General features: G+C 34.1%; 1 protein-coding gene across 1 annotated transcript; it reads left to right on the forward strand.

Moving 5' to 3' along the window:
* The first annotated feature begins 1,582 nt into the window (after nucleotides 1–1,582).
* Nucleotides 1,583–13,824, forward strand: LOC128240054 (zinc finger protein 234-like). Its single transcript, XM_052956541.1, has 2 exons — nucleotides 1,583–1,676; nucleotides 10,755–13,824. Exon 2 carries the CDS (start codon nucleotides 11,006–11,008, stop codon nucleotides 12,572–12,574), a length of 1,569 nt encoding a protein of 522 aa, XP_052812501.1. The 5' UTR covers nucleotides 1,583–1,676; nucleotides 10,755–11,005; the 3' UTR covers nucleotides 12,575–13,824.
* The last annotated feature ends 5,877 nt before the right edge of the window (nucleotides 13,825–19,701 follow it).

Here is a 19,701-nt window from a genome sequence, read left to right on the forward strand (position 1 = left end):
GAAGTGTTTTACTAAAAGTTTGTTTTATTTCCAATTTCATGGTGAGAGGAACTGTGTATGCTGAAACATGTGGTGATCCATGTCAATGGCCAGAGCAAAATGAAGTTACATGGTGATGGTGAATTGTTATATTCTCCATCCTGGTTTGCCTGGTTACACAGCGACAAAAGAGGAAGAACAACAACAGTTGGGCACTTATATATACATGTATAACACACTTTTCTTTATCTTATTTTATTTTTTTATTGAATATCGCTGTTTATTATAAAAAAGAAAAAAAAAAGAATTCACTCAAAGGAAAAAAAATATAATAAAAAAAATCCAGGCAAACGCACTGAGGCATAGTCCTCAGTGCAAACCAGCATATACCGCCCCCATCCCTGATGGGAGTGTGGTTTAGGAAACTAACTTGTGAGAAATTTGTCATTTAGAAAAGATAAAATACAATTTCTTACTAGCTAGTTGTTATAATGTCAAGGATACGTTGTATATATAAACACTTACTATTGTAAAGAATTTTAAAAATTAGACATCTTTTTAAAATGTAGGCTGAGCTTAAAATGTTTGTATAGGAAAAATTATACCACAATTTCTGTGATGTATTTGAAGTGTTTGATTTTAATGCGTATGTGATAGATTCTTAAGACATTATTCAAATATTGAATTTTTAAGAGATTTGTGCATACTGTGTAGGAATCCAAAGGAAGTAAAAAGTTTATAATGAATTGATAAAAAATAAGGATACTCCAATTAACCTGCTAGGCTAAATGGAACATTGTTTTCCAGGATGTAAATTGGAAAAAGATATATGGATTGGTATTTAGTGTTACAAGAAATACATACTGGGTGAGTACCTAAATCGGAACAGTACCTAATTATGAAACACCCATTATGAAAGTGTGTTTTTTTTCTTCCAATACTGCTATCATTTAAAGTTTTTCATGTTCAAAACATGGCATGTGCGAGAAAGACTTCATGCTTGCAACAATTACAGCATACTTAGTACAGCCTGAAATAATCAAATTTTACTCACAAAAAGGATAAAAAACAATTAAACAAACAAACTGGAAATAACATAAATTATTGATTTACTTTTAAATGAACATGGTGCAATAATTTTAAAAGAATACATAAAAACGAATTAAAACTGTTCCATATATGTGCGGTTAACAAAGTACTTTTCATGCAGAAAGGTAGTATCTTGAAAAATGCCATTTATATATCAACCAATTGGTTTAAAAATGTTTGGGAATAAAGTAAGTATGCATACATACATATAAAAAAATACAAAAGTGGGGGCGTTTTTTGGGGGCTATCTGACCAATTTTAAAATGTGAGTGGGGGCTATTTGACCAAAATGGGGGCTATTTGACTAGGGGGGTATTTGACTAGCAAGCGAAACATACATTATTTGCTTTCAACCTTGTTATGGATAATGGCAGTGACCAAAATATTATTTTTAAAAGATTTTAATGATACTGGACGTGTGACACGGCTTTTTCCGAGTATGTCCGATATTGGATATCGCGTTTGGGATCGCCGTTTTAAACGAACGCGGAAAAGTTGCGTCCCTTTGTTGAAACTTTTCCACTGATTTATAAATTCCCTTGTAAAAGGACTGTTTATATATTTTAATAATTTAAGCAGTCTGATCGCTACATTTGCAAAGTACTTTGGTGAGTTGTAGTACAGACTCTTGACATAATAAAAATCGTTCTTTTTTTAAATGATTGTCGTTTTGACTAGATTATGATAAACGGGTACCGGCCCTTTCGGTATATCCCAAGTTCGGTAAACTGTAGCTAAAGAACTTCAGCGAACACGTTATATATTACCTTTTTGGATGTGTTCGCTGAAGAGAACGCCGTATCCAAACCCTACCAGAATTCGTGACATTTTTATGTCACGCTGTGACATTTTTATGTCACGCTGTTATTTCACTTGTATGCATTGTACAGACATAGCTGTATCTTTACTGGTTGGGAAGCAGTTTCTGACGGAAAGCAGTTTCCGACAAATCGCTTTTTCGCGTACTTTCTTTAGACCTTCATAAAGAAGGTACTGTAATTCAATTATGTGGTAACTAGGCATTCAAAAGTTGAAATTCTTACCGAGACACGTAAGAAACTTTTATTATTATTTAATGTTTAATGTTTATTTTTCATTTTGTACACAAACTTGCACGTGGGGGATCGGCACGTGCAGCGTATTGCACATGCGTGTGAACCTAATTTGCATATCTATGAATAGCTACAAGGTTTTCCTAAATTGACTTAAATACAAACGATGATCATTGTGTACATATTTGTGAACACTGGTGTCATGCTTGTTTCGCACCCACATTCACTTTAATGTAAACAAACACAAGTTTCTTTCAGAAATGAATCAAAATATCATTGATATTTAGTGTCTGCCTGATTTTGAGTATGAATTGACTGTCGAAAATTTTAAGGTTTAAATTTTTCGTAAATGCTGAAAAATAAAATGATATTTCTCTTATTAAAGTCTTATAATTGGTATATTAAATAAACGGATAATAAAAACACATAAAAGGCACCAAAATCTGCCCCGCATTCGATTTGTCGGAAACTGCTTCTCATCACAAGCTAATCAGAACAGTATAATTACCCTCATTGCGCCCCTATTAGATACACTATATGTGACGTCACGCATGTGAAAAATATATCTACAATAGCAGCTTGAGCTGTAGTTATCTAAAATGTGAACAATTTTAGTAGGTATTTAAACACCTATAAATAATTCAATAAAAACGTATAAAAACTGTCGGAAACTGCTTCTCAACCAGTAGGTTAATGAAGTAAAATGTAGTTCACAAACTCATTTTCAAAACAAAAAAACACTTAAAGATAGTTGATTTAGCATTTTAATAAATCCTATTACAAACATTCCTTATCTAGGTCATAGTTTAGTCTAAAATAATAGACGTGTTATACGGGATTCTTCCAATCCTAGTCTAAAATAATAGACGTGTTATACGGGATTCTTCCAATCCCTAACGTCTAAACGGGAATGTGCAAAAAACGGGGGTGTTTTAAAAATATTGAAATTGTTTTAAGTGAAGTATTTTATGGTTGAAATTGATCATAAAGAGTTATATTCATATTTTACCATGTAAGTGAAATGTTATTTTGCACTAAACAAGCATTTAATGCATTAAAACAAGTTGTTTACCTTTCCAAAAAAACGAAAGTTGACTGACACAGAAAACAATTATGCGAAGGGGAACAACTCGATACAATCGTAATAACTCGGTCTCCTCCGACAAAGCTTCGAGATAGACCTCGTTATACAATCGTAACAACTCGGACATGGCTGAAATGTTCCGAGCGATTTAAAACTGTGCCCTGAAGCCTTGCAGGTGCCCTTCATGTATATATCGTTATGTTTTGACAGAATGAAATGAAAAAAAGCCATCAAACTCATAATTATAAGTTGGATATTTATTTTTTGTGTACGGAACTAATATAAAATAACATTATCTGGTAATATTTCTTGTTTTTATGATATTTTATAGACTCTATATGCTTTAACCCGGAATCCTGATCGGAACAACTACCCACTTGATTGCATTGCATCATCACACTCAATTGATTCTGGTTGACTTTACTATGGGGGTTACGCCATAACTTTAATGTGTTGTAAACATCAAAAAAATAAATATCAACATTAAAGTTATGGAAGCCAGAACTAGGTAAACTGATTATATATCGTTTGGTTCATCCAGTTGTTTCGGTAAAAAGGATTATTATATATATATATTTAACAATGACATCGGCATAATAATAGGATATTATGGCAAAGTCTGAACAAACAAGGTAATTACATTTATTCATTATTTTGTTCTAGATTTTGACATAGTGACCTAGTTTTTATATAAATGCTGATACAGTTTAATAAGGGATTCCGAATCAGGGGTAGTTCCGCATCAGTCGTTTATATTTACCTGAAAATATCTGAGAATGACCTGCATATGAACATTTTTCTTACATATGTATTGTGTTTGATGCTTTGTTATTGCTGACAACATTTTTAGGAGTGTACACATCAAAACTGCCTTTGTGGACAAAAACTACATGTTTACAAATATCACACATGGAACAATTTTACTGACGCACCGGTAATGGAAATGCGCTTTGGATGAAACAACATCAAATAAATATGTAAATGAGTGGTAAATACTTGTTATTTTGGGTTTTAACATATAAGATGGATATTTACTTTAACAGATGCTAGCACCCCACAAAAATATATTGAGATTAAATATTGATTTTACATTGAAAATGAAAGTGGGTTATTGCGGGAATTGTGGGTCACATGTTGGGGGCTGTCTCATAGTTTAGTGCATTTATATTGTACAGTAAATAAAGTTCTGGTCACTGGCACCGGATTTTCAAACTCAATCATTTTTTTAAAAAATCCAAAAATATCTTATAATTCCTTACTAGAAATTATAATACCGAATACGTAAAAAAATACTGATTTTTTTTTTTTTTTTAAATATGCACTTTGTACTGTATAATATAATAACATGGTATTGAACATTTCTCTACCCGGGTCGCGTAATCATCTTATTACTCACTTCTAAAGAACTTCTGTAGATTGACAGTCATCGCAATCTAAGGACATGATATCCATCTTCAAAATACTCAACCTTAACTCGCGTCAAGAAATTCGCTGGTCATACGATTTTTTTGACTTTATTCCCATTTTTCTGTTTTCCTGGATTTTCTACCACCCTTGACTTCCGGTTTGTTGTTGTTTTTCGCTCAGTTTGTAACATGTGATTTGATTGGTCGAATGAAAAGGCGGCGTATTTAAAATCTCAAATCGTTAACAAATTGAAACTCTAACATTTTGGCCATTCTTCTCAGTTATCAAGCAAATTATGAATGAAAGTCCACATGAAATATGAATTTGCAATGATTCAATGCAATGGTTATACAGATTAAGGCATATTTATAACAAAAAACAACGGTCACTCTGCACTCAACAGAACAATACATTTCTTATTTACCAGTTCACTGTATTGCTAAATTCTTACTGTTCGAAACGAAGTAAAATCGATAAATATAATTAAGAAACTTTTTTATTCTTGGTATTTGAGTTACTATCCACTAACAGCTATAGGGGAACGCACCTGGCGCGCGCACACACACACACACACACACCCGCCCAAAAAAAAAAAAAAAAAAAAAAAAATAATATTTTTTTTAAAAACTATAATAAATAAAATTAAAATAAATACATATTCCTATAATTGGATAAAAAAAAATCTAGAGATTCATCTTCTGATAACGTTTCCAATGTATTAGTTAAGAAGGGTGAGAGACTGGTTTGGTGGAATAAGTTGTCTGCCTCCAATCCAAGAGTTATTTGGTTATATCCAACCTAGTGACAAATGGAACATTGTGATGAGGCTCTTGAACGTACACATTACTGATTTCCAGGGGCGTAGCTAGCTCTCTATTCATGTGGATTCATGATTGTGCTGGGGGGAGGGAAGAACATTTTGAAAACAATGGAGCAAATCTGGTGTATTCTGGGCATTCTTAGGTCCTTTAGTTGTCCATGTGTCTGTTACATCATGTACTCAAACAAACATAGTGATTCTGTAGCTTTGGCTAAACTGTTTTATTTTTTGTCAGAATCATGTGGATTCAGCCATGTATTTCGCTTATAGGCAGCTACGCGCCTGGTTTCTACCTACCAAACAGACTTGGCTGTTTAATTATCAACTTTCATCACAATCAAGCAATTTATTCTATATATATGTTTTATTACACAAATAATTATATTGCAATATAAGTTTAAGCAATATTATAACACAACTACATTAACAAACAACAAACATGAAATGGTTATAGTGACTTCTGACTTGGTCACAATTTATAGAGAGAGCAAAATAATTAATTTCCTTATTGATAAAAACTAGTAAAAAAAAGTAACAAATCACTTAAAGTTCCAATATAGCTAATTTAAAAGTCAATACATCACTATTTGGTTCCAATAGAGCTCTATAAATGGAGTTTATTCATTAAAGAAGTTTAAAAAATGCTTTATTTTGCTGAAAAGCATTGGTAACACTTGCTACTTTAAAGGGCGCCTCTTTTAAAGCATGGATCTTCAAATGATTTTGCTTTTGCTCTGTAGTAATTTAAAGCTGCACTCTTACAGAGTGAATGTCTGGTAAACAGTGATATAAGACTGCTAACAAAAGATTAAAATGTAGTATTTCATGTTTTTGTCAGAAAATTGATGTTTTATGGTAATATTTGAATGTAGTTTTTAGCTCTACTGGCCAAAGGCCAGAAGAGCTTATGCGATGGTAATGTGTACGTAGTATGTGCATCCGTGCGGTCGTGCGTTCGTGCGTCTGTAAACAATTGCTTGTGAACACGATACAGTCTTCAGTTTTGATTGTATCTTGATGAAACTTGTACAGTATCTAGATATCCATTAGAGCTGGGTTCCTTTCGAAAACCAGCCAGATCCGCCCATGCATGCCTAGATTATGGCAGTCTTCAGTTTTGATTGTATCTCGATGAAACTTGTACAGTATCTAGATATAGATTAGAGCTCGGTTCCTTTCGAAAACCAGCCAGATCCGCCCATGAATGCCTAGATTATGGGCCATGAAAGTTTCAAAGAAATGCTTTCTATTTTTAGCCAGGTCTGCATGAGCGAATTCTATTTTTAGCCAAGTTTACATGTACATGTAAATTCAAGTCTAGAGTTAAGGGAGACAATTTGCAAGTCTAGGATTTTGAGAGACAATTTGCTTTTTGCTTCTGCAGCTGATTTTGTGAATTACTCTGCCTTGTTCTTGTTGAAAGCCCAAAGGCCATTTTTTAGCTTTAAGTTCTGTAGTTTGCGTGTTCATCTTAACAAAATTGGCTGTGAATGTTTAAGTTATGCACCTGGTGTCATTACTGGCCACACCCAGGGTTAACAGGTTTGGTAAACATAAATCTGGAAAGGTTTGAAAATCTTTTTGTGTGTTCGTGCATCCATCTCAGCACAATTGATTGTGAATGTTTGTTCAAATTGATCAATGTTGTCCTAGGATGCCCTTGACTTTGACCAACTTTTTTAATTTTTAAACCTACAGAATTTTTTACTATGAGTACAGTTTTGAAAGCATTTTTTTGTCAGATGACTTTTACTTGGCACATATTAAAATAGTTCATGCAACTAATCTGCTTACAATACTTTCTGGGCTCAGATGTTGAACGAGCTACGTTTTTAGGTAACTCAAACACAAAACATAAACTATATGTCTGTTGCCTTTTACCCATACATACATGCTCTGGATTGATATGACCACAAAAGCCATGCCAGTAGAGTATAGGCCCTTTGGGCCTCTTGTTCATATTTATGTTAGAAAATTGATGTTTTATAGTAACAAGGATTATTAACGGTTTTTTTTTTTTTAGATTTTGGCATTCTTTCTTACAATTGAGATTTGTTCTATTGTAAGTTATCTTTATATTGATAACTGAATTGAAGGCTTTAATGCCAACATGAGCGTATTCTACGACAACCCCCCCCCCCAACATTTCATATCAGTGTCAAACTGCGAGAGTGCAGCTCTAAAGCCAAACTGGTAATACAAATTGAAAGCATTTAACTGTAAAAACAATAGCATTATGTGCTCCCTACTAAAATGTTACAAAATGGTCTGAGAAACTAAACATTTACTATCCCTATATTGAGCTGAGGTGAAATACATACATGTATATACTGTAAGTATCTTTTACTGAGAAAGTAGACAAAGCTGGACAAAATCCCAACTCTTGCAAAGATAAAGACAGCAGATTGTCATTATATAAGTCATTGTTTCCAAGTTGTAGCGATATCATGTTAAAACTGTTAACAGCACAATGTAACATCTCCACTGAGTCCAGATCTAGGTGGTGGGATAGGAGATAGTGCCGGTGTGTCTCACTCTGTGGAACTGCAGCCCACAAGCCTACACTTCAATACATATGACCGTCACGGATACCGGTGTTGCCATCCATCAATGCCCTGCAAAGATATAAAAAAATGATTTTAAAGGTTTATTTTAACCTAGCTACAACTGTACATTCATTTTAAATCTATTAATTAATGCACAATGTGCACATGGACTAGCATCTGCATTATAATAAATGTTTTGAAAATATTTATTGATATTCAACTTTTCAGCAAAAGCTGGGGTATGTGCCTGTTTAGTTGAGTGGTTTATCCATTTTCCTAATAATTTATTGGTTTCCACAAGAAGACCCGAATCAAATTTGGGATCAGTCTCTTTTGTTACTTATTTTCTATTTTTTCTACAATTATGATATCAAACATTGAAATATATATACATGTGATTGTGATACAGGTAAATGTAAGCATAATAATATTAATCATTTTCAGTTTCAGGAAATATTTTTTTTTTACCACAAAACATGACCAAGTCCCTTTAAGAGCATTTTGGCAAATGCAAAGGAATTTGAGATGACACTCATTTCTGTACGCATGCATAAAAAACAAAGCATTAAGTTTTTTTTAACTACAAAATGAATTAATCAAAGGTGTTCGTCACATTGCCTGCTTGGATACAGTAATACATTTCTTTTTTCTTTTTTTATTATCAATATTTTTTTTTTTTTTGTCAAAATAGTGATTATATGTCATTTAAAAATATATTCCACAATTTTCCATGAAAGAAATTAGTATAATATATAAATTAATATAATGTTACTTAATAAATATACATGTGTAAATGAACCAAACGCATGTAAACACACAAAATATGTGTGCATGTTTCTACAATTATATAGATTATTATTTAACACGGCGTATTGGTAAACAGCTCTTTTTTATAAATAAAACATTTTGCACTTCTTACCTGTGAAACGTTTTTGGGATCAGATCGCTGTCAAGGAAACAAGTCAATCCTGTGGTACTTATTAAGCCACTCTCCGTTGTCTCATGAATGCAATTTCATATTCGGCTTTGATGATATGTGTAATTCCAGAACCAGTCTGACCCGAAATAAGCACACTCAAAGCGGAATTTAATGTCAAAGACTTCTCTGTGATTAACACTTCCGGTCCAAATATTACAGTTGTTGACACTTATACGCGAAATGTCTCGCGGAGTTCATGGACCAATGAAATGAGCCGTTATAAAACCTTACTCTGAAACCGGAAGTCAAGGGTGGTAGAAAATCCAGGAAAACAGAAAAATGGGAATAAAGTCAAAACAATCGTATGACCGGCGAATTTCTTCGCGGGTTAAGGTTGAGTATTTTGAAGATGGATATCATGTCCTTAGATTGCGATGACTGTCAATCTGCAGAAGTTCTTTAGAAGTGAGTAATAAGATGATTACGCGACCCGGGTAGAGAAACGTTCAATACCATGTTAGTATATTATACAGTACAAAGTGCATATTTAAAAAAAAAAATATTTTTCAATATTTTTTTACGTGTTCGGTATTATAATTTTTAGTAAGGAATTATAAGATTTTTTTTTATTTTTTAAAAAAATGATTGAGTTTGAAAATCCGGTGCCGTTATAGACGGAAGTACGTTCATAGTTTGTTGATGTACTTACATGTTTGGTAATATACAATTTAGTAAAGCCCGGGCTTCGTGTGGATTGAGAATTTACTGTATATAAAGACCAGTCGACCCTTTGAGGGTTGAGCATGCTTTCTCTGAAGAGGTCTAATGCGTCTATGATCTCACAAGTTACATTACTATATCTGTTGTTAAAACTTCTGATTTTTAACTTAAATGAAAAACTCTAAATTTAAGACTTTATAGCAATTGTTTTGAAATATATTTGATTTTTTACTTTAACAAATCTGAATGATGATTTTAAAGCAAATCCATATGCAAATATTAGAATTGTGTGGCAATCCATAACACAAGTGTGGACATTTTCTATCTCTTTTTATTGACATGTTCGCGGGAAAGCTTGCTTATGAACACTTAGTTCCCGCTTGCATCCGTCTATTATCGTATACAATCATATTTACTCATTAATCAACGGATAATGTATTTAGTCAAACCACGAAGTCTGTAGTCTTTGATTATTTCCGGCTTGCTTCCGGAAAATGATTTGCCAATTTCAGAAACCATAATCTCATTTTGAATAAGTTAAATCAATTGACCGGATCAATCTTGCCAATTTGGATGAAAAGAGTTTCAATTTTCTCATTTTTTTTTCATTAAACGTCCCTTGTTGCATTAATTACGTAGTCTTCCTTACTTGTGTGTTTTTTTTACTCATTCATTTTTAAATTATTGCGTTTTCTATAGTTTTAATTGCGCATTTACGCAAATATTCATCTTATCTGTATCTTTGTAAATTGAAAACACATTGAACACGTATATGAAAAGTTATAATTGTATACAAGTGTATCCAGTAGGTAATTTTGAATAAGCCATAACAGACGTTCGTATTAGGTAACATTGACACATTGCCTTTTGTCTAAACTATTGAAATGCCTTACAGCCCGCGTTTTAATGACCTGGTAAATATACCCTCCGAATCTCACATTTCCCTCACTTGAGATTCCACAAAAATAAATTATGTTGGACCCCCTGATAACTGACTATGTTTTTCCATGGATAAAGCTGGACTGGGGGTCGGCTACTCAAGTTTTCATCTCTTTAGGTTTATATCTTCGAGCTTGTTTGTTTCTCCTCATGTCATATCTTTCCTTATGATTACACTTTTTTGTTTCTATTTTTCCAGATGACAAAGAGCATATCCATGTATGAGAGGTGATGATGCTATGATGTTAAAGCAAAGAAAAAACACACACAAGTATTTCCTTGTGAATGTTGAAAATACAAAAATAATAATATGGATAACGATGCGAAGCTATTCAAGTTCGGATTTCGTCATCATCCAACGAGCCATATGAAAATGCATTCGAAAAAGAAATAACTTGTGGGACTCATGGTGCTGCTTTTTTCACAGAGATATTATTTGCTTAAAGAATCATGCAAATAAACGACGGAAAAAAGAAATACAAGTGTGCGACTTGTGGGTCTGTGTTTGCTCAAAAGTTTTCTTTACAAAGACACCTTACAATTCATACTGGTAAGAAGCCTTTCAAGTGTGTTTCATGTGGTGCTGCTTTTTCTAGGAGCGATTATCTAAATAATCACATGAAACATCATGCAGGAACGCAGGAAAATTATTTACTTAATTTATCTCAAATGCCAAGCTGTATGAATTCACACATTGGAGGGAAGGATCATTGTTGTGAGACATGCGAGGCTTCTTTTCCTACTAAATCTGATTTACATAAACACACGAGAATGCAAACTGATGGCAAACAATACAAGTGTGATATGTGTGGCACTTCTTTTATTCATTACCACCATTTACAGAACCATATTTATAAACACATAATAGAGAAGCCATACAAGTGTGCGACTTGTGGGTCTGCGTTTGCTTTAAAAGTTACTTTACAAAGGCACGTTAAAATTCATACTGGCGAGAAACCCTTCAAGTGTGTTACATGTGGTGCTGCTTTTTCTAGGAGAGATAAGCTAAAAAGTCACATGAAACATCACTCAGGAACGCAGGAAAATTCTTTTCCTAAATTATCTCCACCGCGATATACACAAATACACACCGAAAGGAAGCCACACAAGTGCGAGACATGTGCTGCTACTTTTACCTTGAAGTCTAGTTTACGTAAACATATGAAGATACACTCTGGTGAAAAGCCTTACATGTGTGATATATGTGCCGTTTGTTTTACTCGATACAACCAGTTACAAAACCATATTAATGCACACATAGGATTGAAGCCATACAAGTGTGATGCATGTGGAATAGCGTTTACTCAAAGTGGAACTTTACAGAAGCATTTAAGAGTACATACTGGAGAGAAGCCCTTTATTTGTGAGGCATGTGGTGCTGCTTTTGCATGGAAACATAAGTTACAAATCCACATGAGAATACACACGGGAGAAAAGCCATTCAAGTGTGCAAAGTGTGATGCTGCATTTTCTAGGAAAGATAAGCTTCAAACACACATGATAAGACATAAAGAAAAGAACGCAAAGGCCTTACCTCATTCATCGCATTTGCCAAACAATATGATTGATAACACAAGAGGGAAGAAACATAAGTGTGAGACATGTGCTGCGTCCTTCTTTTATGCTTATAGCTTACGTACACACATGAGAATACACACCGGAGAAAAGCCATACATATGTGTTGTCTGTGACGCTTCTTTTAATCAAAGCGGCCAATTAAAAGTCCACATGAATACTCACACTGGAGAGAAGCCATTCAAGTGTGCGACATGTGGGGTTTCATTTGCTCAAAAGGGTGCTTTACAGATGCACATAACAATACACACTGGGGAGAAGCCCTTTAAGTGCGAGGTTTGTGATGCTGGTTTTATAACCAGAGCAAAGGTTCGAATTCACATGAGACGACATACCGGAGAGAGGCCCTACCTCTGCGAAATATGTGGTGCGGTTTATTCTGGCAATGATAAGCTTCGAATTCACATGAAGCGACATGCCGAACAGAAGCCATTCAAGAGCTAAACATGTGATGCGGTGTTTTGTAGTAAAAGCTGCAAAAACTCAGGGGACGACACAGAATGCAAATGGATTTGTGGCACCTAAAGATGACATTTCTAGACCCATGAGAATACATACTTATGAGAAACCCTTGATGTTTAAGGCATATGGTGTTGTTGTTTCCTAAGCCAGATAAGCTCCGAATTTCCCCGAGACATGTAATGGACGAAAACCTTTCAAGTGTTAGGAATGTGGTGCTGTTTTTGTTTTGGATAGATAAGCTCTGAATTCACCTGAGACTATATAATAGAGGGAAGCCCTTCAGGTGTTAGGAATATGACGCTGTTTTTGTGTTTGACAGATAAGCTCCGAATTTCCCTGAAACATTTAATGGAGAGAAGCCCTTCAGGTGTTAGGGATATGGTGCTGTTTTTGTGTTGCAGAGATAAGCTTCACATGAGACGAAGTACGTTGGAAAGCAAATGGATATGCGACACATGGAAAAGGGCACTCTCACAGATATACCATTTTTTTTTAAATCGTAAATATCTGCAAACCAATGAGATGAAATTGCTGACAAAATATTAGATCGTAGATTTTCATATTTCCACTCGAAAATTTATATTTTATGGATTAAACCGTTATTTATGGTTTAAAAATGTATAAAACATCAATTTTTAAACTTAAATGTAAAAATCTGCGATCTAATTTTTTGTTGGCTGTCTTATATAACTGTTGTCTATGGATTTTCGCAAAAAAATGAATCGTTCCAAGACAAAAGAAATGGTAAAACGTTCAATCTGTGAGAGTGCAGCTTTAATGCATACATATGAGACGCCAGACAAGTGTGATACATGTGGTGCTTCTTTCACTCAAAGCCACTTTCTACAGGCCCATGAAACTCCACACAGAAGAAATATTATTGCGTTTTTTGAAGACTTGTTACATACATATAGTAAATGGAAAGCTATAAAACTGAGAAACAGGTGGGAAAATGAATGTTTCAATTATATGTAGGCCATATTATTACATACATTACTGGTGTTATGACTTCAAAGACATTTGTTTTCATAGAAAATGTTATTTTAATGACACTCTTTTTTGTTAAATAACGTCATTCTAACAACGTTCAATGATACTTGTAATGATTTGACGACTGCTGATTGTATTACGGCCGTATTGTACTATAGTGGCATACGGACTTCCGTCTAAATTTGAGTAATAATTTGCGTGTTGATTATTGATTGGTATACAATAAAATGTTTTCAGCTACATTCCCAGAATTTTATTTGGTGCCAAAACATGAGCGAGTCCCATGAATGCTCTGAATAATGATGGTTAAATTAAGTATTGATTTAATTTTTTTTTGTAATTTGAAATGTTCGATATGTTTATTGCACTCTCACATAAAACTTGTTTTGCCAAGCCATTTTGTTGTCATGCTCATTGCCATTGCGAGTCGATGTGTTTGGTATGTTTATGACTAATACGATTCGATATGTTTAGCGTGAATATTACTATTACGATTCGATGTGTTTGGAATGTTTACTGCTATGAAGATTTGATGTGTTTGACAAGTTTATTGCTATTTCGATTGGATGTGTTTGACATGATTATTGCTATTTCGATTCGATGTGTTGGACATGTTTATTGCTATTTCGATTCGATGTGTTGGACATGTTTATTGCTATAACGATTCGATGTGTTTGGCCTGTTTATTACAGTTTGCATTCCAAACTTCCATCTTCATTGCATTAACCATGGCCCTGTGTTTGAAATCTTTTTTGCAATGTCCATGAGATGTGATTGACATGTTTTTTGCTCTTATGATTGCGCCCGCACCTCCATTTTCATCGCCAAGCATATTTTTTCAGGTAATAATTTATTTAAAGGCTAAAATAATCAAGTATAATTTTTCTTCACTAGTTTTCGTGTTTTTGTAAAGGGAAGTTACCGATGCGTAGTGCTTTATACTGTATATCGATCGGTTTAGCATGGGTTCAATAAATTCAATCAAAATGGCGGCTTCCGGTATAAATAATGTGGCTCGGAGTTTGGAAATTAAATCTTATTTTTGACAATAAATATGTTTTGAGCATGCTTGAAGTCATTGTTGCACTAAAGGATCATTATCTAAAGAAATTATTACACAATAAAGCATGTGTATCTGAGACTGGTAGCGATTATATTAGATGTTCAGTTGAAGATGGCATTAAAATGGGTTTAAGGGCAATCTGTACAATTTTTCTTACTTATATTGAATTAACGAAAAATATATGTTTCGCTCTTCGCTCGCCTCGGTTTTTATGAAAACTGACATTATTTTTTTTCGCTCGCTCGCTCCAATTTGTTTTGGCAAAAATCCGAGGAACTAAACATTAATTTGGTGTGGCCTATGATTCAAATATGCTGATGTTATCTTCTGAGATCATTACTTTCAATGAAGAACATCACTACAATTGGTTGGGCTGCTAGATTGGTAGCAACGTGATGGACAGCTAGTGCCTGTTGAAACACTATTGTTGGTTGGGCATCTATTGCTTACTGGACCACATTATTGGATGGACGTGTTGGTTGAACAATGGTTTGACCGGAAGTGTGGGTTGGACCACCAGTGTTGTTTGGACTGCTTGTTGGACAGAATGTGTGATGAACAACTAGTGTTATTTGAATCACTGTTGGATAGACAGCTATCAGCCGCCACCATGGGCGATGACGATATTAGAAGAAATTCAGTGTCTTAAACAAGCGTTGCCAAAAATCGACAACATCGACAAGACAGTAACTAGGATAAACGCAAAGGTCATAGTTCTTGAACAAAAAGTGTCGGACCTGGATAAGCGGGTAGACATAATAGAAGCGTCATGCCAAACCATGAGCGACATAGTAGAACAAAATAAAACTATTTTTACAGAGGCAAAAACTGAAATAAAAGAAACAAAAAAGAACATTAGCCATATAGAAAATGGTCTTAAATCTATGCAAGAACAAATGGACGACTACGCAAATAAATCGCTTGAAAACGAGGCACGAGCAATGAGGGACAGCTTAATGTTGTATGGGTTTGAAGAGGACCCAGGGTTGGCAAAGAAAGACGAAGGTCTCAACTGCGAGCACTTAGTTAAAGATTTTCTTAATAAATATATGGAAGAAGAAAGGGTCCGGGAGATTGTAGTTGGCAATGCATATAGGGTAGGAAAGGATTCACCACGAAAACCACGGCCAATAGTAGTAAAATTCCATTATTATAGGCAGAGAGAGGACGTTAGAAAAATGGCTTACGAGAAAAGGGACGACATTAAAAAAGCCGGTTACGGAGTGGGGATACAACAGCCCAAGGAAATCCGGGACGCCAGAAAAGCATTGTATCATATACAAAAGGAGGAAGAGCGGAAGGGAAAACGGACATATTTCGTTGGTAAAAAGTTATTCGTAAACGGGGAGGCGTACAACGGACCGGTGCCACGAGCCACTGACGCGCGCGCCGGGGGACAGCATACGAGAGGGAGAGCCCAGACGACTACACACTAGGGGCGTCGTAGGAAAGATATTAACATTATATCATGGAATATAAATGGACTTGGTAGAAAACTTGGTGATACTGACTTTTTGGACATTATTTGTGAATATGATATAGTTAATTTAACAGAGACATGGTTATCAGAAAAGCACACTATAAATCTAGACATAGGAAATTTTTATCATGAGCATTTATTTGGTACTAAATCTAAAAATACAAGAAAAGGTCGTTATAGTGGGTGTATCTCCATTTATTTTAAGGAAAGTTCCCTGATCTAATTGAACAGGGAATCGAAAAATATAGCACTGATGGAATAGTTGCACTAAATGGCGATTTTAAAAGCCGCACTGCGAATGAAATTGACTTCTTAAATTTTGACTATTACATAGACAATGAGGAATTTGAACAAATGTTGACAAAAGTTCTAAATAGAATAAGTAAGGATAAATGTTTGGACAATCACGGCAAAATGTTACTAGACTTATGTAAGGCATCAAACCCTCATATAGTAAATGGTCGATTACATAAGGATAGTTAAGTAGGCGACTTTACTTTCCATAATACTAACGGAAATAGCCTGGTAGACTATTTTATCATAAATTATCGATATTTCTCTCATTTGAGCGATTTTGAAATACTCCTCCCTACATAATTTTCTGACCACTCGGCAATTAAAGTATGTTTACAGGGTATTTGTTTTCAAACGGAAAATAAATCACGTGATCTATCGGATATCCCCAGTATACACATCGCGTGGGAGGACGATAAGCGTGATTCATTCATAAATTTACTACAGTCGCACAGTAACGGATTAGTCTCATTGTGTGACAATATCGACAATACAAACATTGATGACACAGTTAATTCATTTACTGAAATACTGCTAAATTGTGCAAAAAACACTATGGGTAAAAACCGAAATACGGTTAATGATTGTAAAAATACTACTACTACTACTAATAATAATAAGAAGAATATAGCAAACAAAAAGAAATGGTTGAACTCAGAGTGTTACAATGCTAGAAAAGCATTTAAGGAGGCTCGAAATAGATTCGTAAAAAATAAACATAATATCCAGTTACGTCAGGAATACCTTAATGTTAAAAAAACATATAATAGGATTAAACGAAAAGAAAAGAAACTCTTCCTTAAAAATGAGGGTGTTAGAATTGCTAAGCTGGCAAAAACAAAACCAAAACAGTTTTGGAAAAATATCAAACACCAGTACAAGAAAAATATACCCAGCTCTGAAGGTTTATCTATTGATGATTTGTATGATCATTTTAATAACCTTTTTGGTGCTACAAATAATGAACAAGATTTTAATGTGCCCTTTTTGGCGGATGAATCGCTAGATGGGATTATCTCGGAATCGGAACTCAAGAATGCTATATTTTCTCAAAAAAGCGGGAAAAGTCCCGGCAATGATATGTTAATTGCGGAAATTTTTAAGAATTCATTTGAAATTACTTCCCCATATTTGCTCAAATTGTATAACAGAATGTTTAATAGCGCAGAATACCCGCAGTCATGGGGAGAAGGTATAATAACACCAATATTTAAAGGTGGTAACGCTAGTGAATCTAAAAATAAGCATTATATTAAGTAAGGTGTATTCTCAGATATTATTAAATAGGCTGACTAAATGGGCAATTAACAATGAAAAAATAAGCGATTCACAATTTGGTTTCCAGAAAGGAAAATCGACTATTGATTGTATATTCGTGTTATTCTCTATCATTGCTAAAACCCTTAATGGTGGTAAAAAACTTTATTGCATTTTTGTTGATTATGAAAAGGCATATGACAAAACTCATACAAGAACATGTAAGCTCTAAAATAGTACTTTCACTTAAGGCGATGTATTCTGCGGTCAAATGTTGTGTTAGATACAAACAGTCAAGATCAGACTGGTTCGAATCTGGCACTGGCCTGAAACAAGGCGGCCCGAGTTCAAGTTTATTATTTTTATTCTTCGTGAATGACGTCACGTCTTATATTAACAGTAATCAGGAAGGAATATTTACTATAAACGACATAAAGGTATTTCTTCTAATGTTTGCGGATGACGCAGCTTTATTTTCACCTAACCCAAACTCTCTACAATGCATGTTAAATGATCTCCAAGATTATTGTAACACCTGGGGGTTAAAAATTAATGCTAAAAAAACGAAAGCTATGGTTTTTGAAAAGGGCCGTCACACAGCCTACCAATTTTATCTCTACGACGCCGAGATAGAAATGGTTACTTCCTTTAAATATCTTGGGACGCATTTATATAAGAACAATAACTGGAACAGACCACAAAAGCGATTAGCACAGCACGCCTCATATTATATGCATAATTTGTTTATTGTATTCAGCCAACTGCACCTACCTATAAAAGAAAAAAATAAATTATTTGATAGTCTAGTGACACCAGTTCTTAACTATTCGGCAGAAGTATGAGGTTTTCACGATGCCATGATACATACTAAATTTTGCAGAAAATTATTATGTGTTAAACGATCAACAAACTTATAATGTTTGTATGGTGAATAAGGAAGGGTCCCAATGAAAATTAATAGAACGATTATAATGATCAGATACTGGATAAAAATTCTTAACTCCCCGAATAATAGCCTGATCAAAATAGTATATAATATGCTACGTGATGACATTAGCAATGATACTACGTATAACGGTAATAATTGGGCTTATCATATACAAATCTTATTGAATCGCCTTGGGATGGCTAACATTTGGCTTAATCAAGATACGTTATCTATTGATATAATACCTATAAGGATAAGAATAATCGACAATTATAAACAGACATGGTATGGACAAATAAACAACCTACCTAAACTTTGCTCATATTCATTAATTAAACACGAGTTTGATCAGGAAACGTACCTTAGTGATATCACTGAAAATAAATTTAGAATTGTTTTAACCAAACTAAGAACTTCATCTCACGATCTACAAATAGAAATAGGCAGATATACTAATACTCGTCGGCACGAAAGATTATGTAATAATTGTAACATTTGAGAATTATTGAGGATGAATACCATTTCCTTCTAGTTTGCCCTAAACACAGAGAACTGCGAAAAAAGTATTTAAGCAATTTTACTGCAGATGGCCAACATTAACAAAATTCGAAAATCTTATGACAACTAAATCGCCAAAATTACTTCTAAAGTTATCAAAGTTTGTTTATTTTTCATTTTGCAACAGAGGTGGAAATTAAATGTTCACTCTTCTTCTGTGTAAAAGTTTGTGTTCTTGTGTACTTGTACCACTGTATTTCATTGTATGTTATTTTTTGTATGGCTATGATGTTGCCACAACATTAATGCTAATAAAACTTATGTTATGTTATGTTATGTTATGTTATGTTATGTTATGTTATGTTTATCAGACAACTATAATCAGTTGATTTACAAGTTTTGGTTGAACAACTTTTAATCGTTTTACCACAAGTGTTGGTTGGATTGTATTTAATTTATGGATGGATATCTAGTTGAGCATGATTAGACCGCAATGAAGTGATGATTGAACCGCTATTGTAGGTTGTCAGGTCTTATTGGTTGGATTCCCATAGCTAGTACTTGTTGGATCTCTTTTGTTTGTTCGACTGTTGGTCTTT

This window comes from Mya arenaria, chromosome 7 (assembly GCF_026914265.1).
Source record: "Mya arenaria isolate MELC-2E11 chromosome 7, ASM2691426v1".
NCBI lineage: Eukaryota > Metazoa > Mollusca > Bivalvia > Myida > Myidae > Mya > Mya arenaria.

Excerpts from the sequence above, each read along its gene's own strand:
- LOC128240054 (XM_052956541.1), top strand. The coding sequence starts at position 11,006 with ATGCAAATAAACGACGGAAAAAAGAAATACAAGTGTGCGACTTGTGGG.